Raw genomic sequence first — 20,301 nt, forward strand, 5'->3', positions numbered from 1 at the left:
AAGAAGTTAGGGTCAAGCAGAGTGGCCATTTTGGAGTAGGCCAGTGTTGTGTGGGCAGGGCAGCTCTTTAGGAAAAAAAAGCTGCAGTAAGAAGGCACAGTTAAGGTTTTATTTTGTTGTTATCTTTGATTTGAGAGGCTAAGGTGAGGTTCGGGTAAGGTCTCTTTCTTTCTTATTGCACAGTTAGAGTAGTGAAAATGGCAGTCAGGGCAGTGGTATACTCCTCTTGCAGGATGTGGGAAATCAGGAAGACCTCCAATGCACTTCTCACAAGTGTAAAATGCATCCAGCTACTGCTCCTTACTGACCGTGTTAGGGAAGTGGAGCTGGATGAACTCTGGGTCATTCAGGAGGTTGAGGGGTTGATAGACAGGAGTCACACCAAGGATGCAGATACTTGGGTGACTGTCAGGAGAGGGAAAGGGAACAGGCAGTCAGTGCAGGGTGCCCCTATGGCTATTCCCCTCAATAACAAGTGTATCACTTTGGATACTGTTCGGGAGGAATGACCTACCAGGGGAAAGCTACGGTGGCCAGGTCTCTGGCACTGAGTCTGGCTCTGTGGGTCAGAGAAGTGTGGGGGGGGGGGGGGAGGTGGTGGTGGAAGAGGAGTTGCAGTAGTGGTAGGGGATTCATTGGTTAGGGGAAAAGACATGAGATTCTGTGGACGAGAATGAGACTCCTGGATGGTATGTTGTCTCCCAGGTGTTAGGGTCAGAAACGTCTCGGATCGAGTCCACAGCATTCTTAAGGGGGAGGGTGAACAGCCAGAAGTCATGGTACACATTGGTACCAATGACATAGCTAGGCAAAGGGATGAGGTCCTGAAGAGGGAATATAGGGAGTGAGGAAGGAAGCTAAAAAAGCAAGACCTCAAGGGTAGTAATCTCTGGATTCTTGCCTGCCTCATGTGCCAGTGAGGGTAAGGATAGGAAGATATGGCAGATGAATGTGTGGCTGAAGAGTTGGTGCAGAGGGCAGGGTTTCAGATTTGTGGATCACTGGGATCTCTTCTGGGGAAGGTATGACCTGTACAGAAGGGACGGGTTACACCTGAGCTCGAGAGAGACTAATGTCCTTGCGGGAAGGTTTGCTAGAGCTGTTGGGGAGGGTTTAAGCTAGGTTGGCAGGGGGATGGGAACCAGAGTGTTATGTCAGATGAGTGAGCAGTTGGTGTAAAGGTAGGTGCAATGTGCAGAGAGACTGCAAGAAAGGATAGGCAATGGATAGGGCATAAATACAGTCAGTTGGATGGGTTGGAATGTGTTTACTTTCATGTGAGAAGTATTAAGAATAAGGGTGATGAACTTAGAGCATGGATCAGTATGTGGAATTATGATGTTGTGGCCATTACAGAGACTTGGCTGTCACAAGGGCAGGATTGGTTACTTAATGTTCTAGGGTTCAGATGTTTCAAAAGGGATAGGGAAGGAGGTAAAAGAGGGGGAAATGGCATTGCTAATTTGGGATAGTATCGCTGCTGCAGAGAGGGAAGACATCTTGGAGGGATCGTCTAATGAGTCAGTGTGGGTGGAAGTCAGAAACAGGAAGGGAGCAATCACTCTATTGAGAGTATTCTATAGCGCGCCCCCCACCCTCAACCCCCAATAGGCATTGGGACACTGAGGAGCAGATAAGTAGGCAGATTTTGGAAAGGTGCAAAAATAACAGGATTGTTGTCATGAGGGACTTCAAATTTCCTAATATTGATTGGCATCTCCTTAGTGCAAAAGATTTAGATGGGGCAGAACTTGTTAGGTGTGTACACCTGACAGTATGTAGACAGGCCGACTAGAGGAGAGGTCATACTGGATCTAGTACTGGGCAATGAACCTGGTCAGGTGATGGACCTCTCAGTCGGCAAGCATTTCGGAGATAGTGACCACAACTCCCTGACCCTTAGCATAGCCATGGACAAAGATAGGAGCAGTCAATATGGAAAAGTATTTAATTGGGGTAGGGCTAGTTAAGATGATACTAGGCAGGAACTCGGGAGACTAAATTGGGAACAGACGTTCTCGGGGAAATGCACAGCAGAAATGTGGAGGTTGTTCAGGGACCACTTGCATGGGGTTCTGGATAGGTTTGTCCCACTGAGACGGGGAAAGGATGGAGGTGTAAAGGAACCATGGTTGACAAGAAGTGGAACATTTAGTCAAGAGGAAGAAGGAAGCATACTTGAGGTTTAGGAAGCAAAAATCAGACAGGGCTCTTGTGAATTGTAAGGTAGCCAGGAAGGAGTTTAAGAAGTGACTTAGAGAAGCTAGAAGGGGACATGAGAAGGCCTTGGCGAGTAGAATTAAGGAAAACCCCAAGATGCCCTACACATAGGGGAAGTGGGGAAAGATTTCTGGGGTGTTAACAATGATCTTTGCATGCTCCCTGGCTGCAGGAGTGGTACCAGAGGATTGGAGGATGGCAAATGTTGTTCTGTTGTTCAAGAAAAGTAATAGGGATAATCCTGGGAATTCTTGAACAGAGTCTTGTGTCAGTGGTGGGCAAACTCTTGGAGAGGATTCTTAGGGACAGGATTCATGAGCATTTAGCGAAGCCGAGTCTTATTAGGGGATAGTCAACATGGCTTTGTGAGGGGCAGGTCGTGCCTCATAAGCCTAATTGAGTTTTCCGAGGAGGTGACAAAACAAGGCAGAGTGGTGGATATGGTATACTTGGATCTTAGTCAGGCTTTTGACAAGGTTCCCCATGGTAGGCTCATCCAGAAAGTCATTAGGCATGGGATCCATGGAAACTTGACTACATAGATTCAGAATTGCCTTGCCCACAGAAGGAAGAGGGTGGTGATAAAATATCTTTATTAGTCACATGTACATTGAAACACACAGTGAAATGCATCTTTTGTATAGTGTTCTGTGGGCAGCCTACAAGTGTCGCCACGCTTCCAGCGCCAACATAGCATGCCCACAGCTCTTAACCAGTACGTCTTTGGAATATGGGAGGAAACCAGAGCACCCAGAAGAAACCCATGCAGACATAGAACATACAAACCCCTTACAGACAGTGGCTGGAATTGAACCCGGGTCACTGGTGCTGTAATAGCGTTACGTAGTAGATGGAGTGTATTCTGCCTGGATGTGATTGACTAGTGGTGTCCTGCAGGGATCTGTTCTGGGATCCCTGCTCTTTGTGATTTTTGTAAATGACTTGGATGAGGATGTGGAGGGGTGGGTTAGTACGTTTGCAGATGACAAAGGTTGATGGTGTTGTGGACGATGTAGAAAGTTGTTGTAGGTTACAACACAATGTAGACAGGACGCAGAGTTGGGTGGAGAAGTGGCAGATGGAGTTCAATCCAGAAAAGTGTGAAGTGATGCATTTTGGAAGATCAAACATGAAGGCAGAGTACAAGGTTAATGGCAGGATTCTTCGCAGTGTGTAGGAACGTGGATCCCTCAAAGTTGCCGTGCAAGTTAATAGGGTTGTTAAGAAGGCGTATGGTTTGCTGGTCTTCATTAGTCAAGGGATTGAGTTCAAGAGCCACGAGGTAATGTTGTAGCTCTATAAAATTCTGGTTAGACCACACTTGGAGTATTGTGTTCAGTTCTGGTTGCCTCATTACAGGAAGGATGTGGAAGCTTTAGAGAAGGTGCAGAGGAGATTTACCAGGATGCTGTCTGGATCAGAGAATGTCTTGTAAGGAAAGGTTGAGTGAGCTAGGGCTTTTCTCTTTGGAATGACAGAGGGTGAGAGGTGACTTGATGTGGTGTATAAGATTGAGAGGCATAGATACTGGACAGCAAGCACCTTTTCCCATGGCAGCAATGGCCAATACCAGAGGACAGCCATTTAAGCTGAGTGGAGGAAAATTTAGAGGTCTGTTTTCCACACAGTGGTGGGTGCCTCGAATGCACTGCTGGGTATGGTGGTAGAGGCTGATACAATAAAGACTTAGATAGGCACATAGATGTAAGAAAAATTGAGTTATGAGCTATGTAGGAAGGAAGAGTCAGATTGATTGTGGAGTAGATTTATGTAGGTCAGCACAACATTGTGGGACGAAGGGCCTGTACTGTTCTAGGTACTCAAGAAAAACTTTCTCAGAAAGCTCATCCTTGATCCTACTGCCTTTAGAAATGACTCATCATTGTCTTCTCTTTGCCATCCAAATTCTGTGTCCATTTATCATTCTGTTCCATGTTAACCTTCATCCCATTTGGTTTTCAGCCTTGCCACAGTACCAAATAGCCCTTAAAGATCAGTTTAACTTTGTTTAGCACAATCAAGGTCTTATCAATCTTTCTTCTTTGTTCTCAGCCTTTGGCACAGTTGGCCATTCTACTGTATTCCACCACCTCTGTTGTCCAGCTGAGAAGATCTGGTTGCATTCTAATTGTAACCACGGAGTTGCATCCAATGATTTCTCATGCCACCCCTGCATGGTGATCTCTGACTCCCAAGTATTTAACATTGCTTCCACATTCGACTTCTCATCCACTCAAGGATATTGAAGACACTCAGCTTTATCTTATCATTACCTCTCTGGACCATTCCACTTAGATTTGTCCCACTCTTCATCTTTTGGATTTGAGGGATACCTTAAAACTTAATACTAAATACCAGAGAGAACTTCCTTGGCCGTGCCTTTGATTATCATTCTCAATGTTAAATGTCTCCATTTGTTTGTTGTATTATGCTACTACATCAATCACATAGGCAGGGGAGTGTGGCACAGTGGTATAGCAGTTAGGGCAATTTACTCAGCTTCGGGATCCTGCATTCAATCCAGATCTTGGCTACTGTCTGTGGAGTATGCATGTTCCTCCCATGACGCTTGTTTCCACATACATCCCAGAAACTAAATGGCCATTGAAAATTACTCCTTAATGTAGGTAAGTGGCAAAATAATCAAAGAGGTGTTGATGGGCATATAACAGAATAAGTTACAGGGAAATAAGGAGAGGGAAAATGGGACTCCTGGAATTGCTCAGCTGGGAATGGCATGGACAGAATGGGATAAATGGCCTCCTTCTGTGCATTGATACTTAACTTAGTAAGTCACCCAAGAGGTGTTACATAAATGCAATTAAAATCAGAACATTCCTGAACCATGTAGCTTTTAGACAGCATCTGTGGAAGAGATGCAACGTGAGCATTTTCAATGATTAATTAGAGGTTCTGATGGAAATTCATTGACCTGAAACATTAACTCTTTCTCTCTCCACAGATGCAACTTGACCTGCTGAGTATTGCCGGCACTTTTTATTTTGTACCAGATTTCCAGCACCTGCAGTTTTTTTTGCTTTTCAATTGCATAGATGCAAGCTGCTGTTACTGAATGTGACATTTCTTCACCCCCACAAATAGGTACTTGAAGATTGTGAATGCAATCTTGCAAAATTATTTAATGTCCATCACAAGTTAGCTGCAGCATATCATCCTTTTAAGAGCCCCATCTGATCCATACAACCTCTGCTGATCTTCTGTTCTGCAGTTGGGAAATTAATACCTTAGTCCCCAGCATTATTTGGGAGATGAATGATGATAATATTTGCCAAACCACCAATCCATCTATTTTCAGATGAAGTAGATCAAGTTATAAGTTAGTAAATCTCAATTGATGCTCCACGTAAATGGCTTGATGAAAAGGGCATTGAAGATCAAAGGGACAAGATAGATAACAGACCATTTGCAGTGAAGCAATCAATGCATCTTGTATTGCATTGCCCTATTCTTCATTCTCACTGGACCTCCATGGCTCATGGCTCTTTCTTTTCTGCAGTGCTAACCTCAAAGCTCTTCTTTAAACGTCTCATTTAAATTTTATTTCAGTTTGAATAAACCACCAGAACTCTCTTGAATTGTAATTATCTCCATCTGTTTTTCCATTTGGTGAGAACAAACTTTCATTTTTGATCACAAAAGCAACTTCTGGAAAGCTTATTTTGTGAATTAAACATCTTGTGCACCTTACCAGTGTACCAATCTTTGTTCCATCCTCCTCTTTTGAAGTAAATTTCAGTTTTCAATCAATTGAATTTCAACTCACTAACATTTTAGCAACACTTGTATGTTTTCACAGTTTTCCTTTGCTGCTTTGATTTTGCATCATGTTTTTCCTTTGAACTCTATAATAGTTTAGTTTTCATGGAAATGTGTTAGTTGCTGCATTAGTAACCGCTGTTCTTTTACCTCCTAACAATTCCGTAACACTTGTCATTTGCAGCATCTTGGATTTGTGTATTCTTTGATTTCAGCCAATGGCATCTTAAATTTTAAGGTGCAGTCACTGCCATGAATTAGGAAATGTGGCAGTCAATTTGCATATAGTGAGGTCCACATACTGTCATGAGGTAATGAACTGAAAATGGCAGAGAAAAATTTGTGCCTGGAAGGGTGTTCATTTAAAAATAGATAACAGTCCAATGAACTTTTGAGGGCTTGCCATTGAAAAAATTCTATAGCACTGCATGCATGACTTTGAGCCTTGCATGTGATTGACAGTGATGTCGAGTGGTGCCTCCTCATCAGCAGGTTTCACCCATATCACTCAGCTGCAGACATCTTCAAAGCCTTGGGTGAAAATATAGGCCAAAAAGCTTAAATTCCAGAGGCAAGGTGAGAGTGATTGCCCAAGAAATCAAGGTAGTAATTGGCCCTGTCGCTTCAAGGAGCACCGGTAAAACTGAAGTCAGAGAACAAGGAAAACACTTCAGTTGTTGGAGTTATGCCTTGCACGTTGGAGGATGGTTGTTTGCTATTTGATGTAGCTATTTGCTATTCAATCTTCCCAGCTTAGGACATCACTAGGAGTTGCTCAGGACAGTGTCCCAGGCCCAACTACCTTCTGCTCTTTCATCAAGGACTTTCTTTCCATCATAAGGTCAGAAGTGGGATCGTTCACTGATGATTGCACAATATTCAATTACATTCACAATTCCTCAGGAAATAAACCAGCTCATACTTGCATGCAGGAAGGCCATGACAACGTTAAGGCATACTGTGATAAGTAGAAAGTAATATTCATACAAGGAACATACCTAGTAATGACCATTACGAAGAAAATGTATTTTAACCATCTACCTTTTAACATTCAATGTATTAATATTAGTAAGTCCTCCACCATCAATTTCTTCTTTGTCACCACTGACAGTAACTCAATTGGATCAACACAAAAGTACTGTAGCTGCATCAGAGGCTGGGTATACCCTGGTAAATGACTCTTTTCTTGACATCCCAATGCATTTCCACCTCTAAAATGGACAAGTTAGAAGTGAGATAGTATACTCTCCAATTGCCAGAATGAATTCAACTCTCAAGAAGCTTGACACCATCCAAGAAAAAGCATTTTACTTGATTGGTATTCCATGTAACACATTCATTCTCCATACCACCAGTAGACCATAAGATATAGAAGTAGAATTAGGCCATTTGGCCCATACAAAGTGCACATCAATTACTCACATAGGCATCTCCCAAGCTTGTGACCTCTACCACCAAGAAGGACAAGGGCAGCAGGGACACGGGAACACTACCACCCGCAAGATGCCTTTCAAGTCACAAACTACCCTGACATCATTGTTATTGTTACCCAATCAGATCTATCTGACTCTCCAGATCCACAGTAAAATGGTTGACTCATAATTGCCTTCTGCCATGGCTTAGTTTGCTATTCAGTTCAAAGGCATCTAATTATGCACATTGGCTTTCCTATGAAAGCAGTAGGATCCTTACTTTGGCAGCATTGCAACCAGGACCTCAGAGCCTGGCTTTTGAATTGACCTCTTCTGTAGGCTTTTCTCACTAGGGGTGTGGAGTTCACCTGGAGGCCTTTCTGCCTATGAGGTGGGAGTAAGATAATCTTGAATATGTTCAAGAACCAAGGAGACAGCTGTATTAGGTAAAGAGGCGATCATGAGCTCATCATTATATATCAATTAAATAATAGTGATTAAATGACTGAAAACATTGAAAATTTTCAGCTGATCAGAAGCGATGGCATGGATTTGTAAATTTGAACATTTAGGAGGGGTGACTGGAGCCGTGGAAGGAAAACTCCAATGAATGTTATTTATATGGGTTACCAGAAGGCATTTGATAAAGTCCAGTTAAAAGTTTATGAACTAAAGTGATAGCTCATTGAAATGAACTTTAACTTCAAATTACTGATTAGATTGGGAATAGACTAAATGGCAGGAGACAAGAAATTTAGGATCTTCCTCATTGGATCTGCAGTCCAACCTCTCTATATGGTCAAAAAATAGAAAGAGATAGGAATACTCGGCAAGTCAGACTCTGAACGATTCCAGTCTGATGAAGAGTCATTGATTTACAACGATCTTCACAGATGGTGCCTGACCTGTCGAGAATTTCCAGCAGTTTCTGTGTTTTATATTAAGCTTCCAGCGTGTCCAGTTTTTTGATTTTCAATTTCTGTATAGTCTATTCCCAATATTCAGTGTAGGCAGCTGCATCTGTTGCTACTGTGTATTGGAGTGCTGCACGAGACTGGAAAAACTAAGGAAGTGGGCAGGAACTCAACTGGCAGAATATGATTCAGTGTATTTGGATGATGGTAGACAATCCCCCATATCCTGGTTTGTTTGTGATATATCAATGGGCAGCATTGTACACATTATGGTTGGAATTGGTGAATTCGAAAGAGAAATACAAAGATTAAATTTATTACTGCAACTCTGGGACATGGATTTCAATGCAAGCAAATACAAGTCATCTGCTGTGGAACTAAAGAGGATAGAACAAGTTTTTTTACTGGATGGTGAAAAGATAGAAGCAATGGATGTCCAAAGAGACTTGGATGTCCAGATACAAAGAGCATTCTGATGCCCTCAGCAGAGAGAGAAAACAATCTGAGAGGATGGTAGAATGTCTCTCGGTATAAGAATGGCAATCTTTACTAGAGGACTAATGTACAAGTACTGTAACTATACAAAGCCCTGGTTAGATCACATCTGGAGTGGTGTGAATACTTGTGGGACCACATCTTAGGAAAGAGTGCAGCTAATATATATCAGAGTTCCAAGGATTAAAATATATGGACAGGATATGCAAATTACAAGTTTGTAGGGATTTGATTGAGTGTTCAAGATATTAAGAGGAATTAATAGATTAGGCATGAGCTTTTACCACTGATTAATGAGTTTAGAGTGAGATGTATGGTTAAAAAATAGAGCAAGGCTATTCAGGAATGAAGTTGAGAAACACTTCTACATGTAGAGCAGCAACTGATAGGTCAGTCCTCAATCAATTTTTGTTAATTAAAGGTACCAAGGGATAAAAATCAAGATTTTATTAAAAAAATAAAGCTGCTAAATTAAGCCAATACGACTTGTATGCATTCTCTGCAAGTGCTTGTTAAGGATGATTTTATGCTACTGATGTATTGACATAAAAAAAATAGTAGTACTTTCCCACAGTGTTGCCAGTAGAACCTTTGTTACCAAAAGTTACATGAGCTGGTTGTTTCTTTATTAGTGGTGTGACATATTCTCAACTATGCTTTCTGATCAGCTGTTTTAGTAATGATTATCAACGTTTTTGTTTGCCCATGAAAAGGCTTTAATGTGGGCTTTTCAATTAAGCCCATTGTGATCCTCTGGGATAGTCAAACAACCAATATTTGAACTCTGTTTTCCAGCAGGTGTTACATGCTGTTTCTTTGGCAAGCAATGAGAGCTGTCCTTAGAAGGGTAAACATTGAGACGACAAGAGGGTAGAAGTGAAGGAAGTTGCTCAGGCTAGCAGTAAATGGAGACCAGTGTCTTGTAGGGATCTGTGCACTGTTGTTCATCATGGAGTTATACAACACAGAAACAGTTCCTTTGGCCTGCCATGTCAATGCAGGCCATTAAGAACCCATATATATTAATCCAGTTTACTTGGTCCATAACCTGATATGCCTTGGCAATTCAAGTGTTCATCCAGATGCTTCTTAAATATTATGAGAGTACCTGCCGCTGCCACCATCTCAGGCAGTGTATTCCAGATTGCAACCACCCTCCTCATGAAAGAAAATCTTCCTCTGACCCCTCAAGACCTCTTTCTCTTCATTTTAAACTTTGCTCTCTAGTCTTAGACATCTCTGCCAGCAGGAGAATTTCTAACTATCTACCCTATCGATATGCCTCAATTTTGTGTACCTTTTTCTGGTCCCCACTCAGACTCCTCATGTAATTTAAATACTGGAATTGGAAATATAGGCTGTAATATTTAGATGGGGAGTGTGCAGGAGAACTGTTAGCAGCTGGGCAACTCAAAAATGTATTTAATGTAGAGGTTCTACCACATATTTTTCTCCCCATTTTCTAGCCAGCAGCGAGCCTAGCTGTCAGAAAGTAATGGGAAAGATAAAGAGAATACTGACAAGAATTACATCACAGATCAGAGGGGACTGAGATCAGGGTCCAGGCTTTTCAGGTCACAGAGAGGAGTTCAATTGCCTCAGGCCACCTTGTGATGGTGGTAGTGGGATGTGGGTTTGATATTGATGTGTCATGACCAAGCTGTGCTTTGACTTGCAAGCGGTGCTGAAGTAGCTGGATTCAGCTCATTTTGCCTCCTTTGTGCTATTACTTGAGCCCTGGTACTGGAAATGCAGCCATTAAATATAAAACAGCTACAGGTAGCTACAACACTTTTGCTAAGTGGAGAGAAATATTTGGATAATTCCTGTGTTTGATGATCACACTGCAGTTAGTAGCTGAGAGCGATTTTTTTTTTGGCAAATAATTTAATGTGCCCCTGGTCAGCATGGCCTGTTTCCATGCTGTATGACTATGACTCTGTGAACTTCAATGTACATACCTTCCACGTATTGCAATCTTTTGGAAAATTACCCTGCTTTTGTTGGGAGAAGGTATCGTAGTTCATGTTTCCTCTGCTTTATAGTTCTCTCACTTTTCCAAGTACGTTGACAGATTTTGCTGTATGCTCGATTGTTGTTGTGACTGATGTGAACCGCCCCACTTCCAGCTCATTGGCTGATGCAATATCATGAATAAATACCCTGAGATAATACTTACAGAACACACATTTATGAACATTGAAATAACAACTGACTTCCCTTTTGCAATCACTTACTCTGTCGAAGCATGAACCTAAATTGGATGGAGGATTTTTTTTCAGTTGGGTATTTATTCAGAAGCTGTTCATACTTCTGGGGGCTATCCAAACTAATAAAATCATAATGAGTAAAGAATTTATAGGAAATCTCATCATATGGGGGCAGAAAGAATTTGGAACTCAATGACAAAGGGGTGGTTAAAACTGATAACATTCCCATATTTAAGGAGAAGACCAATGCAAATGTGGGTGGCACAGTGGCACAGCTAGTGGAGTTGATGGCTCATACTCAAGTAACGTGGGTTCAATCCTGATCTCTGGTGCTGTCTGCAAGGAGTTTTCATGTTCTTCCTGTGGCTGTGTGGGGCTCCTCCAGGTAGTCTGGTTTCCTCCCACATTCAAAGGCGTGTGGGTTAGTAGTGTAATTAGCTACTGACAATTCCCTGTTGTGTAGGTGAGTGATGGGAATGTGGGGAGAAGTAAATGGGATTAGTGTAAGTTTCATGTGGATGGATGCTTGGTGGTTGGTGTGGATTCAATGGGCTGAAGGACCTGTTTCTGTGATTTGTGACTCTATAAATGTGTGACTCTATGACATGGAAAAGAAAAGGGCAGAGTGTGGAAAGGGTTGGTGACAAGTTGACAAAGGATATATAGAATGGGACATGGAAGCAGTGGGAAATGAAGCTGATGGGATATAGAAACAATAGGATTTGGAGGTTGTGGGATACGGACTTGCTGGCATATAGTGCTGGCTGAAGCTGGAATCACTGTGATTTGAAGTTAGTGGAAGTATATGTTAGCATTAAATAATGTTGCACCTGCACGTAAAGAACTGGAAGTAAACTGACTCATTGCTTCACTGAAAAATATGGAGGACGTCATGGTGAAATGACGCAGGTATTGCGTCAAATGACTGCAGTTTGTGATTTTAATGTACATTAATTGATGTACAGTGAACTCATCAGGGAAAGGGCAGAATGTTGGTGTGAAGAAGATGAATTGTAGAAATTATGATTATTTCCTTAAAAGCAAAGTACCATATTACATGCTGAAAATTTGTAATAAAAGCAGGAAATTCTGGGGGAAAAAAGTTAGACACCATCTGTGAAGAGGGAAACATAATTAACATTTCAACTCCACAATCTGTCATCAGAACTTAACCTTGCAATGGGTTAATTCATTTATGGACTTTATTTACATGAATGGATATTGACTCCCATTTTACGTGAACAGGATAATTTTTAACTCAGCATGTCCAGTGGCAAGCTAACTGGATGAGATCTTCAGCAGAAGGTAAATCGGGTGGGATGTAAAACGGGTACATCACATCAAAATGTGTGTGCCTTAGCCATCCTTTCTTGTTGAGATCATGCCAAAATGACAACCAAAAGCTGATGGCACTGCAAGCTTAATTTTCATATGGTTCGAACCAAGCAATTTGTACTGGGCCTGGAACTGTATTCCTATATTGATTATCTGTAGTTGTCACCATTTTTTAAAACAAAGGAATGAAGAGGTGCACATGAAGTCAGCACAATTTCCAAAAATACTCCTATCAATTTAGCACCATGGCTGTTTACATTCAACACTGTCCTGGAGCAATTCTCAACAAAGCACACTGCACCTCTCGTTCTTTGTATATCTGTAGCTCCCCCTTCTTTATCAATGCATCCTCTTTTCCCACAGTACTCGCAAAGGTTTGTATTCGAAGAAGTCTCTGTTGCAAATCACTTCATGTTCCAGTAACCAATTGTGTAAAAATCTTTTTTCACTTTCCGAATGACAACTTTAAACTGATGATTCCATGAGTTTAATTTTAAAAAAAATTAGGTGATAATATTTCCCTATTCACTTTCAAAATCCCTTCATATAGTAAAAGGAAGTTTAATCTCCTCATGGCCTTGCCTCCTACAGTGAAACTGTCCTAATATTTCAAATTTCTTCACATAATGAACTTTTCCCATCTTTGACGTCATCCTAATGAATTCTGCTGTGTGCTTTAAGTAATGGTAATATCAAAGCCATTGTAAAACTTTACAAATGAATTTCCATGGCTTCACTGCTGTTTTATACTGATTTACTTTTGTATGCCATGGCCTTATATAAATGTAAAATGCAGTTGTCATTGTACTTGAATCCTTCAGTCTGCCTTAGTCTGACACACCGAGTCATGTACAAGTATTAAAAACTATTTTATTAATAACTACTTGTAATAATAAGAAAAGTAAAAATGTCAGATATCAAACATAATCCCCAAAACTAAACTCAAAGTGTGTATGTGTGACAAATTCCCAAACTCCAAGTCTGGGAATAATTCTCAAAGTTCAGTTCAGCGAGTCATCAGGTGAAACGTGAGCAAAGGCTTTTGCAAGACCACCGTTGACTGAAGACAAAATGTAGAGACATTACGAAATCCACATTCCATGATGGAACCCATACAACACCTCAATCTCCGATCTCCATTGCTTTGTTCCGAAGTATCTGCCACCCCGAAAGGCATTCAATACGTGGCCGCCCACAGAAATACCTGTTTCCCACTACAGGTTAACGACAAAGTGGACTCCACTTGATTGCTCCAAAAATCCATACGTGGATTGTAGTGACAGACACAGCTATTGCTCTTCATCCATCGTTACGGAGACCAGCAGTCAGTCTCCCTCTCCCCCTCCCCCTCCCCCTCCCCTCACTGAGTAAAACCGTCAGCACGTTGTAATCTTGCTGTCGTGACGACACCACACACACACTACTCTACTGTCCATGTCTTAAAGGGACATTCACCAAATAGCAACCTGACCCGTAACACCATTAAATACTTATCCTCCCAGAAAGTATTGTTTTAAATATTTCCATATTAATTAGATCAGCCCATCATGCTAACCTGTTCAAAACACTTTTGCTGTGCTCTTCAGCCTAAGCCATGTACCCTGTCTTTACTCCAGACAGATATTTTAAGACTGTAAAAAGCAAAATACTGTAGATGCCAGGAAAATGAAATAGTTTTAATGAAAGTTGACTGATCTCAAACATTGTCCCTATTTCCTTCCCCATTGCTGTTTGACCTACTGAATATTTCCAACATCAAAATTCAAAGCAATTTTATATATCTATAAACCAAAAATATACAACTCTGATCTCTAATTCAACAAATAACCAAATAACTTCATATTATTGTTTACCTGTAAACCAGTTTTCTAGTCATGCTGTTGCATTTCCACTTGGACTTTTCCCTTCATTATTGAATATTGTCTTTTAAAGCCAGCTATGCTTATACAGTCAATCTCTTAAAAAAATCTAAAAGTGCTTTGTCAAATGTGATTTTCTTTTGTGTCTTCATGGTGGCTGTTCTTGAATAACCAATAGATTTCAAATTGCTAACTAACTTTATCGCTCAGACTATTGAATCTGAAAATATGGCCACGATTGGTTTGTGGTACCTAGTTTGTCTCTGTCTCTCTATTTCTGAAGAAGGATTTTGACTGGTTACATTCCAGTCCCACATTACAAGCTCTGCCATCTCCTCACCGATTTCTTTCAGTAATTTAGGCAAGATTGGGTGTAGTGTAATGTAAGGAAGCCGATTTCATTTGCAGATAGTTCAAGGAACAGGGGAGATGGGAGAAATTTTTGACAAAAAGACTTGGGGGTTATGATTTTAAAAATTGTGCCAGTAGCTAGAATATGCAATTCCCTGCTTGTAAGGATGATGAAAGCAATTAATCAGTGTCTTCAGAAGGAAACTGGACAGGCACTTGAGAGAAAGTACTCTGCAAGGCCATGGGGAATATGTGGGGGAACAGACTGATGGCATTGCTCTAATAGGAGTGACATAACTTCTATTGGCCAAATGATCTCCTTCTGAAACATAGCGATTCAATGATACTGTAATTATCTGATCAGGGCCTGGTACCTTATCCACCTTGTCTTCTGTGGATTACTTCCCTACAGTCATCTCCAAAGTTACTTCACATCTTTCTCACTTCCATTATCATTTGTAAAACAAATGCTCAAGTGTTTGCTATATTTCTGCAATTCCTTTGTGCTTCATAAGTGTACTCTTGTCCTTCAACCTCAAGTTGTTCTACATTTTCCTTATTATCTTTCTGTACACTCTCATGGTGTTGCTACTGTTTAAATGCCTATTGTATTCTTACTTTATACATTCTGTTTCATCCTTCCAATGATCTTGCAGTTCCACCTCACATTTCCTTAATTTCTCAAGCGATTATCAAATATTATTAGACCTACCTTTAGTATATAATTCCCTTGTAATATTTAGATTAGCTTTGACCAAAATTTTGAATTTTGAGGTCCACAATTGTTTATTTCTCATGAAGAGAGCATGTTTATTCTGTTCTCTTATTTGGTGAAACATGCACTGTAGGCCTTCTACGTGATCGATTTGTTATAAGATCACATTGCTTTGTCAGCTGCCTGCTAATTTGCAATTTAGTATACATATTTTTATTTCAAAAATAAACTTTATTCATAATAAAAAATGTATACAAAGGAAGAAACAGTGCAAAACCTTTACATTCATGGTCAATACATTCAGTAGTGTTAACCATTGCCACTTTTGTGACCCCCTGGGGTGATGCACCATTATCAATGTTTGAGGGGCTTCCCCACTCAACTCAGCCATGCAGCAGCTTCACCACTTTTTTATACTTGGTGCCATTCCCAGCAAGTCTTTCTGCCTTCCTCTTTGAACCCGCATTGATTCCTTGGTTTGAAATGATAGAACGAGGAGAATAGTCGAGTGAACAGATTGCCACTAAATGCACCAATTGTTGGTTCTTGCAGCGCACCTGACAAGTACGAACTTATTACATGAAGCAAACGCATCCTTGTTTCATGTTGATAATATGGTCACCCTATTGGCGAGTGTGAACTCCAACTAGTTTATGAAAGATGAAAGAGAATTCAGACGTACAGATTTGTATTTCCTTGTTTCATGAAATTTGACCTATTTCTGAAGGGTTAATTTGTGGTTTAATGCATCATGGAGCACAAAGGAAAGACAGAGCAGAAAACTAAAACCTTATAGGTTATAGCTGAGCTCATCATGCGTAAATAGTAAAATCAGAAAATCAGAAATGAAAGTTCAAGGTTCTAATGTCGCAGAGAATCTTTTTATGATCCAGTTAGAATGCTTTTGACAAATAGCCATTTAAAAAGGTATAGCCATTGTGTCATCAATCACAGCTTAATGGACCCATTTTGCTCTTTGTATGCCTACACATGTCCTCTTACACAAAGCAAATATGGTGAAGAAATTTTCAAAGATTCAGATTCTGTCTCCATTTTAAGTAAACTTGCTACAACAAAGGTGTCATGGTAAGAAGGACTTAGAAATCGTAACGTTTCTTAGTTATGGATGATGTGAAATTACAGAGCTGCCCCTTATGTATGTCCTATATTTCTTTGTGAGACAGATATTGATGAGTGTGCTGAAGGCATCATACAGTGTCACAGACACGCCCGTTGTGTCAACCTACCAGGGTGGTATCACTGTGAATGCAGGACTGGTTACCATGACAACGGCAACTATTCATTCACCGGCGAGACCTGCATTGGTAAGTAATTAAACAAAACTGGCTTCATTTCAATAGGCATTTGTTCTATTTGTGTTTGGAAACACCCTCACATCCTGAAAAAAAATCTGTGCTTTCTTTAAATTGCTGTTAGAAGTGAGAAAAAATGCCTTCCAGAATTATTCTATTGCTCTGCATGAAAGGCATACAATACCAAAAAAGCTTTGATAATATTTCATTTTAGTTGAGCTTGAAAGTCATCCTGTGCTAAGTCTGATTGTCGAGGGAATTTCAATTTGTTCCCCTTTCTATAAGATTATGATGGCACAGAATTAGCTCCAGCTTCAACAGATGCAAGAATGTGGCAAGAGAGGCCCAGCTCCCAGCCATTTCTAATACACTGCTTCTCTGTATTAATATGAAAGGATTTGCTTTACACCATGTTAGAACTGCCTTGGTCAATTGTGGCACAAATCTTGATGCTGCAAAAGCTTTTCTGAGGAATCAACTTTTAGCCATAGAAATTGTAATTAAGAACTGGCTGATTTTGGGGGAAAAAGATTCTGGTCTCATTTGAGTAGTGCCTTGAAAAGGGTGGTGACCAGCACTGAATTATTGAATAAAAACATTATTGTGCACATAACTTGCCATTCATTTGTAGGCAATGGATTGATATGATTCCTGATGAGGCTGTTGTTTTCATCAATCTTTCCTCATAACCCCTACCACTAAGTGCAGGAAACTCATTAACCAGAACTGACACCTTGCTCAAGTTATGTTTTGAACAGAGCATTATCTACTTGGATCACTGCTTCCTTTCTTTCCCTTCTGGATGTAAGAGTCTTTAAGAAAAGATTTGGCCGACTTGCCAGTAATGTTTTAATGCACTGCACAATACAGTGCAGAATTTAGCATAAATAGCTGAAATTGGAGGTTATGTTTTGTGTTAGTACAGGAAAAATCTGCATTGAGGATGAATTTTGAGGTAGGAGTCAAAGAAACTTGGTGGGTGGTGTGGAGATGAAAGGTACCTTAGTATCAAATTGGGCTGTGCTATATCTGATCTGAGACATTGTGGGTAAGTTATTAACCCACTACAGAAAAATAAAAAATTTACTTGCAGGATTTTGCAACCAAGGTCTCTTCCCAACAGATTCCAGAAATTCCCGCTGTGGTAATTGGACAAAGTAAATTTGAATATATCATGGAAGTCAGCTGTCTTGCGATGATCAAAACTACTTCCACAACAGATGAGTGTAATTAGACTGACTCTTCTGTTGACACATAGTTTACAATATCTGTGGGTAACAGAAAATTCTAATTCAATGGGTATCACACCATCTTCCTCCTGGACCAGTTGGTGGACACCCTCTTCGGTAATAATTGTTCTCTGCCTTTTTGCCTACAATATTCACCAAGAAGCAAACCCTTAAAATGTCCATTGAATTAGAGTTTTCTGTATGCTCAGATGTTGTCCAAATTTAGAGGATATCTGAAATTTAAAAAAAAAGAAAATACTGTTAAAACACACCAATTCAGGCAGCGTCTGTGGAAAGAGAAACAGTTGACCTTTCAGGTGGTGCCGAGTTCTGATGAAGGGTCTTTGACCTGAAATGTTAACTCTTTCCACATATGATGCCTGACCCACTGAGTTCTTCCAGCATTTTCTGTTTTTTATTTCAGATTTCCAGCATGTGCAGTTTCTTTTAATTTTCATTTATAGAAGACATCTACTGGCTATGTGTCCTGAATCTAAGATGATGCACTCAGACTCTGAGTTGCAATGTTGTTACTAATCCATAAGGCCTAAATATGTAGGTGTCAGATGATAGGGGCGTTCATGAATCTGCTTGCTAGATGACAGATCTCAGTAAACAATTACAGGGCTGTCCATTCACCAGAATTGCACATAAGGGATTCTTTCTTAGTCAGCATGAGTTTTGAAAGGACATGAATTCACGAACAGTAAATAAATGTCTGAAAGATGGAAAGAAAAAGTCCCTCTATCTTGACCCATGCAATTGGGATGTCTTGTGTATCACAATATTTAGAGTCTCCACCGCATGTTTTTTATTGTCCCCAGTTTTGTTCCAGTCTGTCCTGTGCTAGCAATGACAGAAACCTGTGGAAATACCAAACAGATGCCAGCATCAGTCAATGAACAGAAACAGTCTGAAGTATCATAAAAACAGAACACTTTGGAAGTACTCAGCGGGTGAGGCCTCCTTGCTAGAGAGAAACAAAGAGTTAGTTTTTTCAGACTGGAAGAAGTTAGAGATCAAACAAGTATAAAAGTGGAGAGAAAGTGAGGCAAGGAAGAATGGATAGAAAAGGGAGGTGAGGGCAGGAGGGAACTAGGAAAGATGAATTGGTGTAATGCTAAAGTGGATGGTAATGGAACGAGTAAAGAAACCTAAGGTGGACTTGGTGGAGGTGTAAATGGGAACAGAGAAATCAATACCTGAAATTGTTGAATCCAGATTGAGATGGAAGGTTCAAATGGGCTAATTTTCAAGAACAAGCAATGAAGTACTTCCCCAAAATTGAGGATGTGTTAAGGTTTTTTTTTAAACAGATGAAATACAGTAATTGCTGGAAATACTCATTGGATCAGCAGTAAACCTGGAAACAGAACTATCAGATTGGTAGCATTTCATCAGGTTTTACAGATTGGGTGCATTGAAGAGGAATAGAACAAGAGAAAAAGCAGGGAAGGGGATGGGGGTGGGTGGTGCTTATGTAACACAAACAAATAAAACAGAATGACCTTTAAACTGTTGAAGTATAGAATAGAAGAGAGTTCATTGGCAGAAATTTGCATGATTGGCAAGAAACGGCGGCAATTTAAGGAAAAAGTTCAAGAGTATTGGATCTTGATTTTGCGCAATGGTGAAGAGACAGCCAATTGGCAGTCAGCTTTACATATTAGCCCACAAAATGGAATTCAAAAGCAGAAGAGATGCTAAAATGGATCTGACGCACAAAGTCAGAATTTAACCCAAAAGTCATAAGAATAGCTGAAGGAGGAAGCTGTGTACAATGGCAAGCATGAGCAACTGGCAACATGCACCAGGAATCTGATGAATGAAACCAGCCATCTATCCTCATGGGATCAAACTATCCTAGCAGGGTAGTGTGTTTGAAGTGGTGATCCCACACCATGTCTCAGTCCACCCCTCTCCCATCACTTCCAGAAACACCAGCAACAACTATTGGAAAGGAAATGAAAGACACTTAAAGCCTGAAGCTGTTAAAATCCACTCATTGTTGGGAATAGACTATGGAGTGATGTGTGGCAGAAAGAAAGAAATGGATGGACATGTAAAAGTCTAAAAGCTAAAGGAATTTGTTTTTTATTTCTTTACCATTGCCCTTTTGTTTAATTTAAATGGCTCAATCTATGTGACGAGCATTAACTCCTCCTGTCCTCCATGCCAGATAACAGTGAGCACACAGAGAGAAATTAACGTGTGCCTTTAAGGTACAAGACAGTGAATGTGATTTTATTTTATCTTTTCAATCCATCGTTAAATCACACATGGCACCATTTTCACATACAGCATTAACTGCTTGGAACTTGTGGCTTATAATTGACATTCACCTGAAAGATTCAAGTGAAATAGAACTGTTTTAATGAGTTTTCCTGATTCCTGCTGGGGTAATTCTTTGACTTGTTGAAAGTAAATATACCATACATGAAATATCTATTAAAGTTTTGCTATTTTGGGTT

At 40.4% G+C, this 20,301-nt stretch overlaps 1 protein-coding gene across 4 annotated transcripts in view; it reads left to right on the forward strand.

Annotated features, from left to right (window-relative positions):
- Window positions 1-20,301, forward strand: part of LOC127577901 (protein kinase C-binding protein NELL1-like) — a 626,741-nt gene that overhangs the window by 531,769 nt on the left and 74,671 nt on the right. For all 4 annotated transcript variants that reach the window (XM_052029546.1, XM_052029549.1, XM_052029547.1 and 1 more), the window contains one exon: window positions 16,473-16,613. In XM_052029546.1, the coding sequence (XP_051885506.1) occupies window positions 16,473-16,613 (141 nt within the window). The remainder of the gene's footprint in view (window positions 1-16,472; window positions 16,614-20,301) is intronic.

The sequence above is a fragment of the Pristis pectinata genome, chromosome 14, assembly GCF_009764475.1.
Source record: "Pristis pectinata isolate sPriPec2 chromosome 14, sPriPec2.1.pri, whole genome shotgun sequence".
Classification (NCBI taxonomy): Eukaryota; Metazoa; Chordata; class Chondrichthyes; order Rhinopristiformes; family Pristidae; genus Pristis; species Pristis pectinata.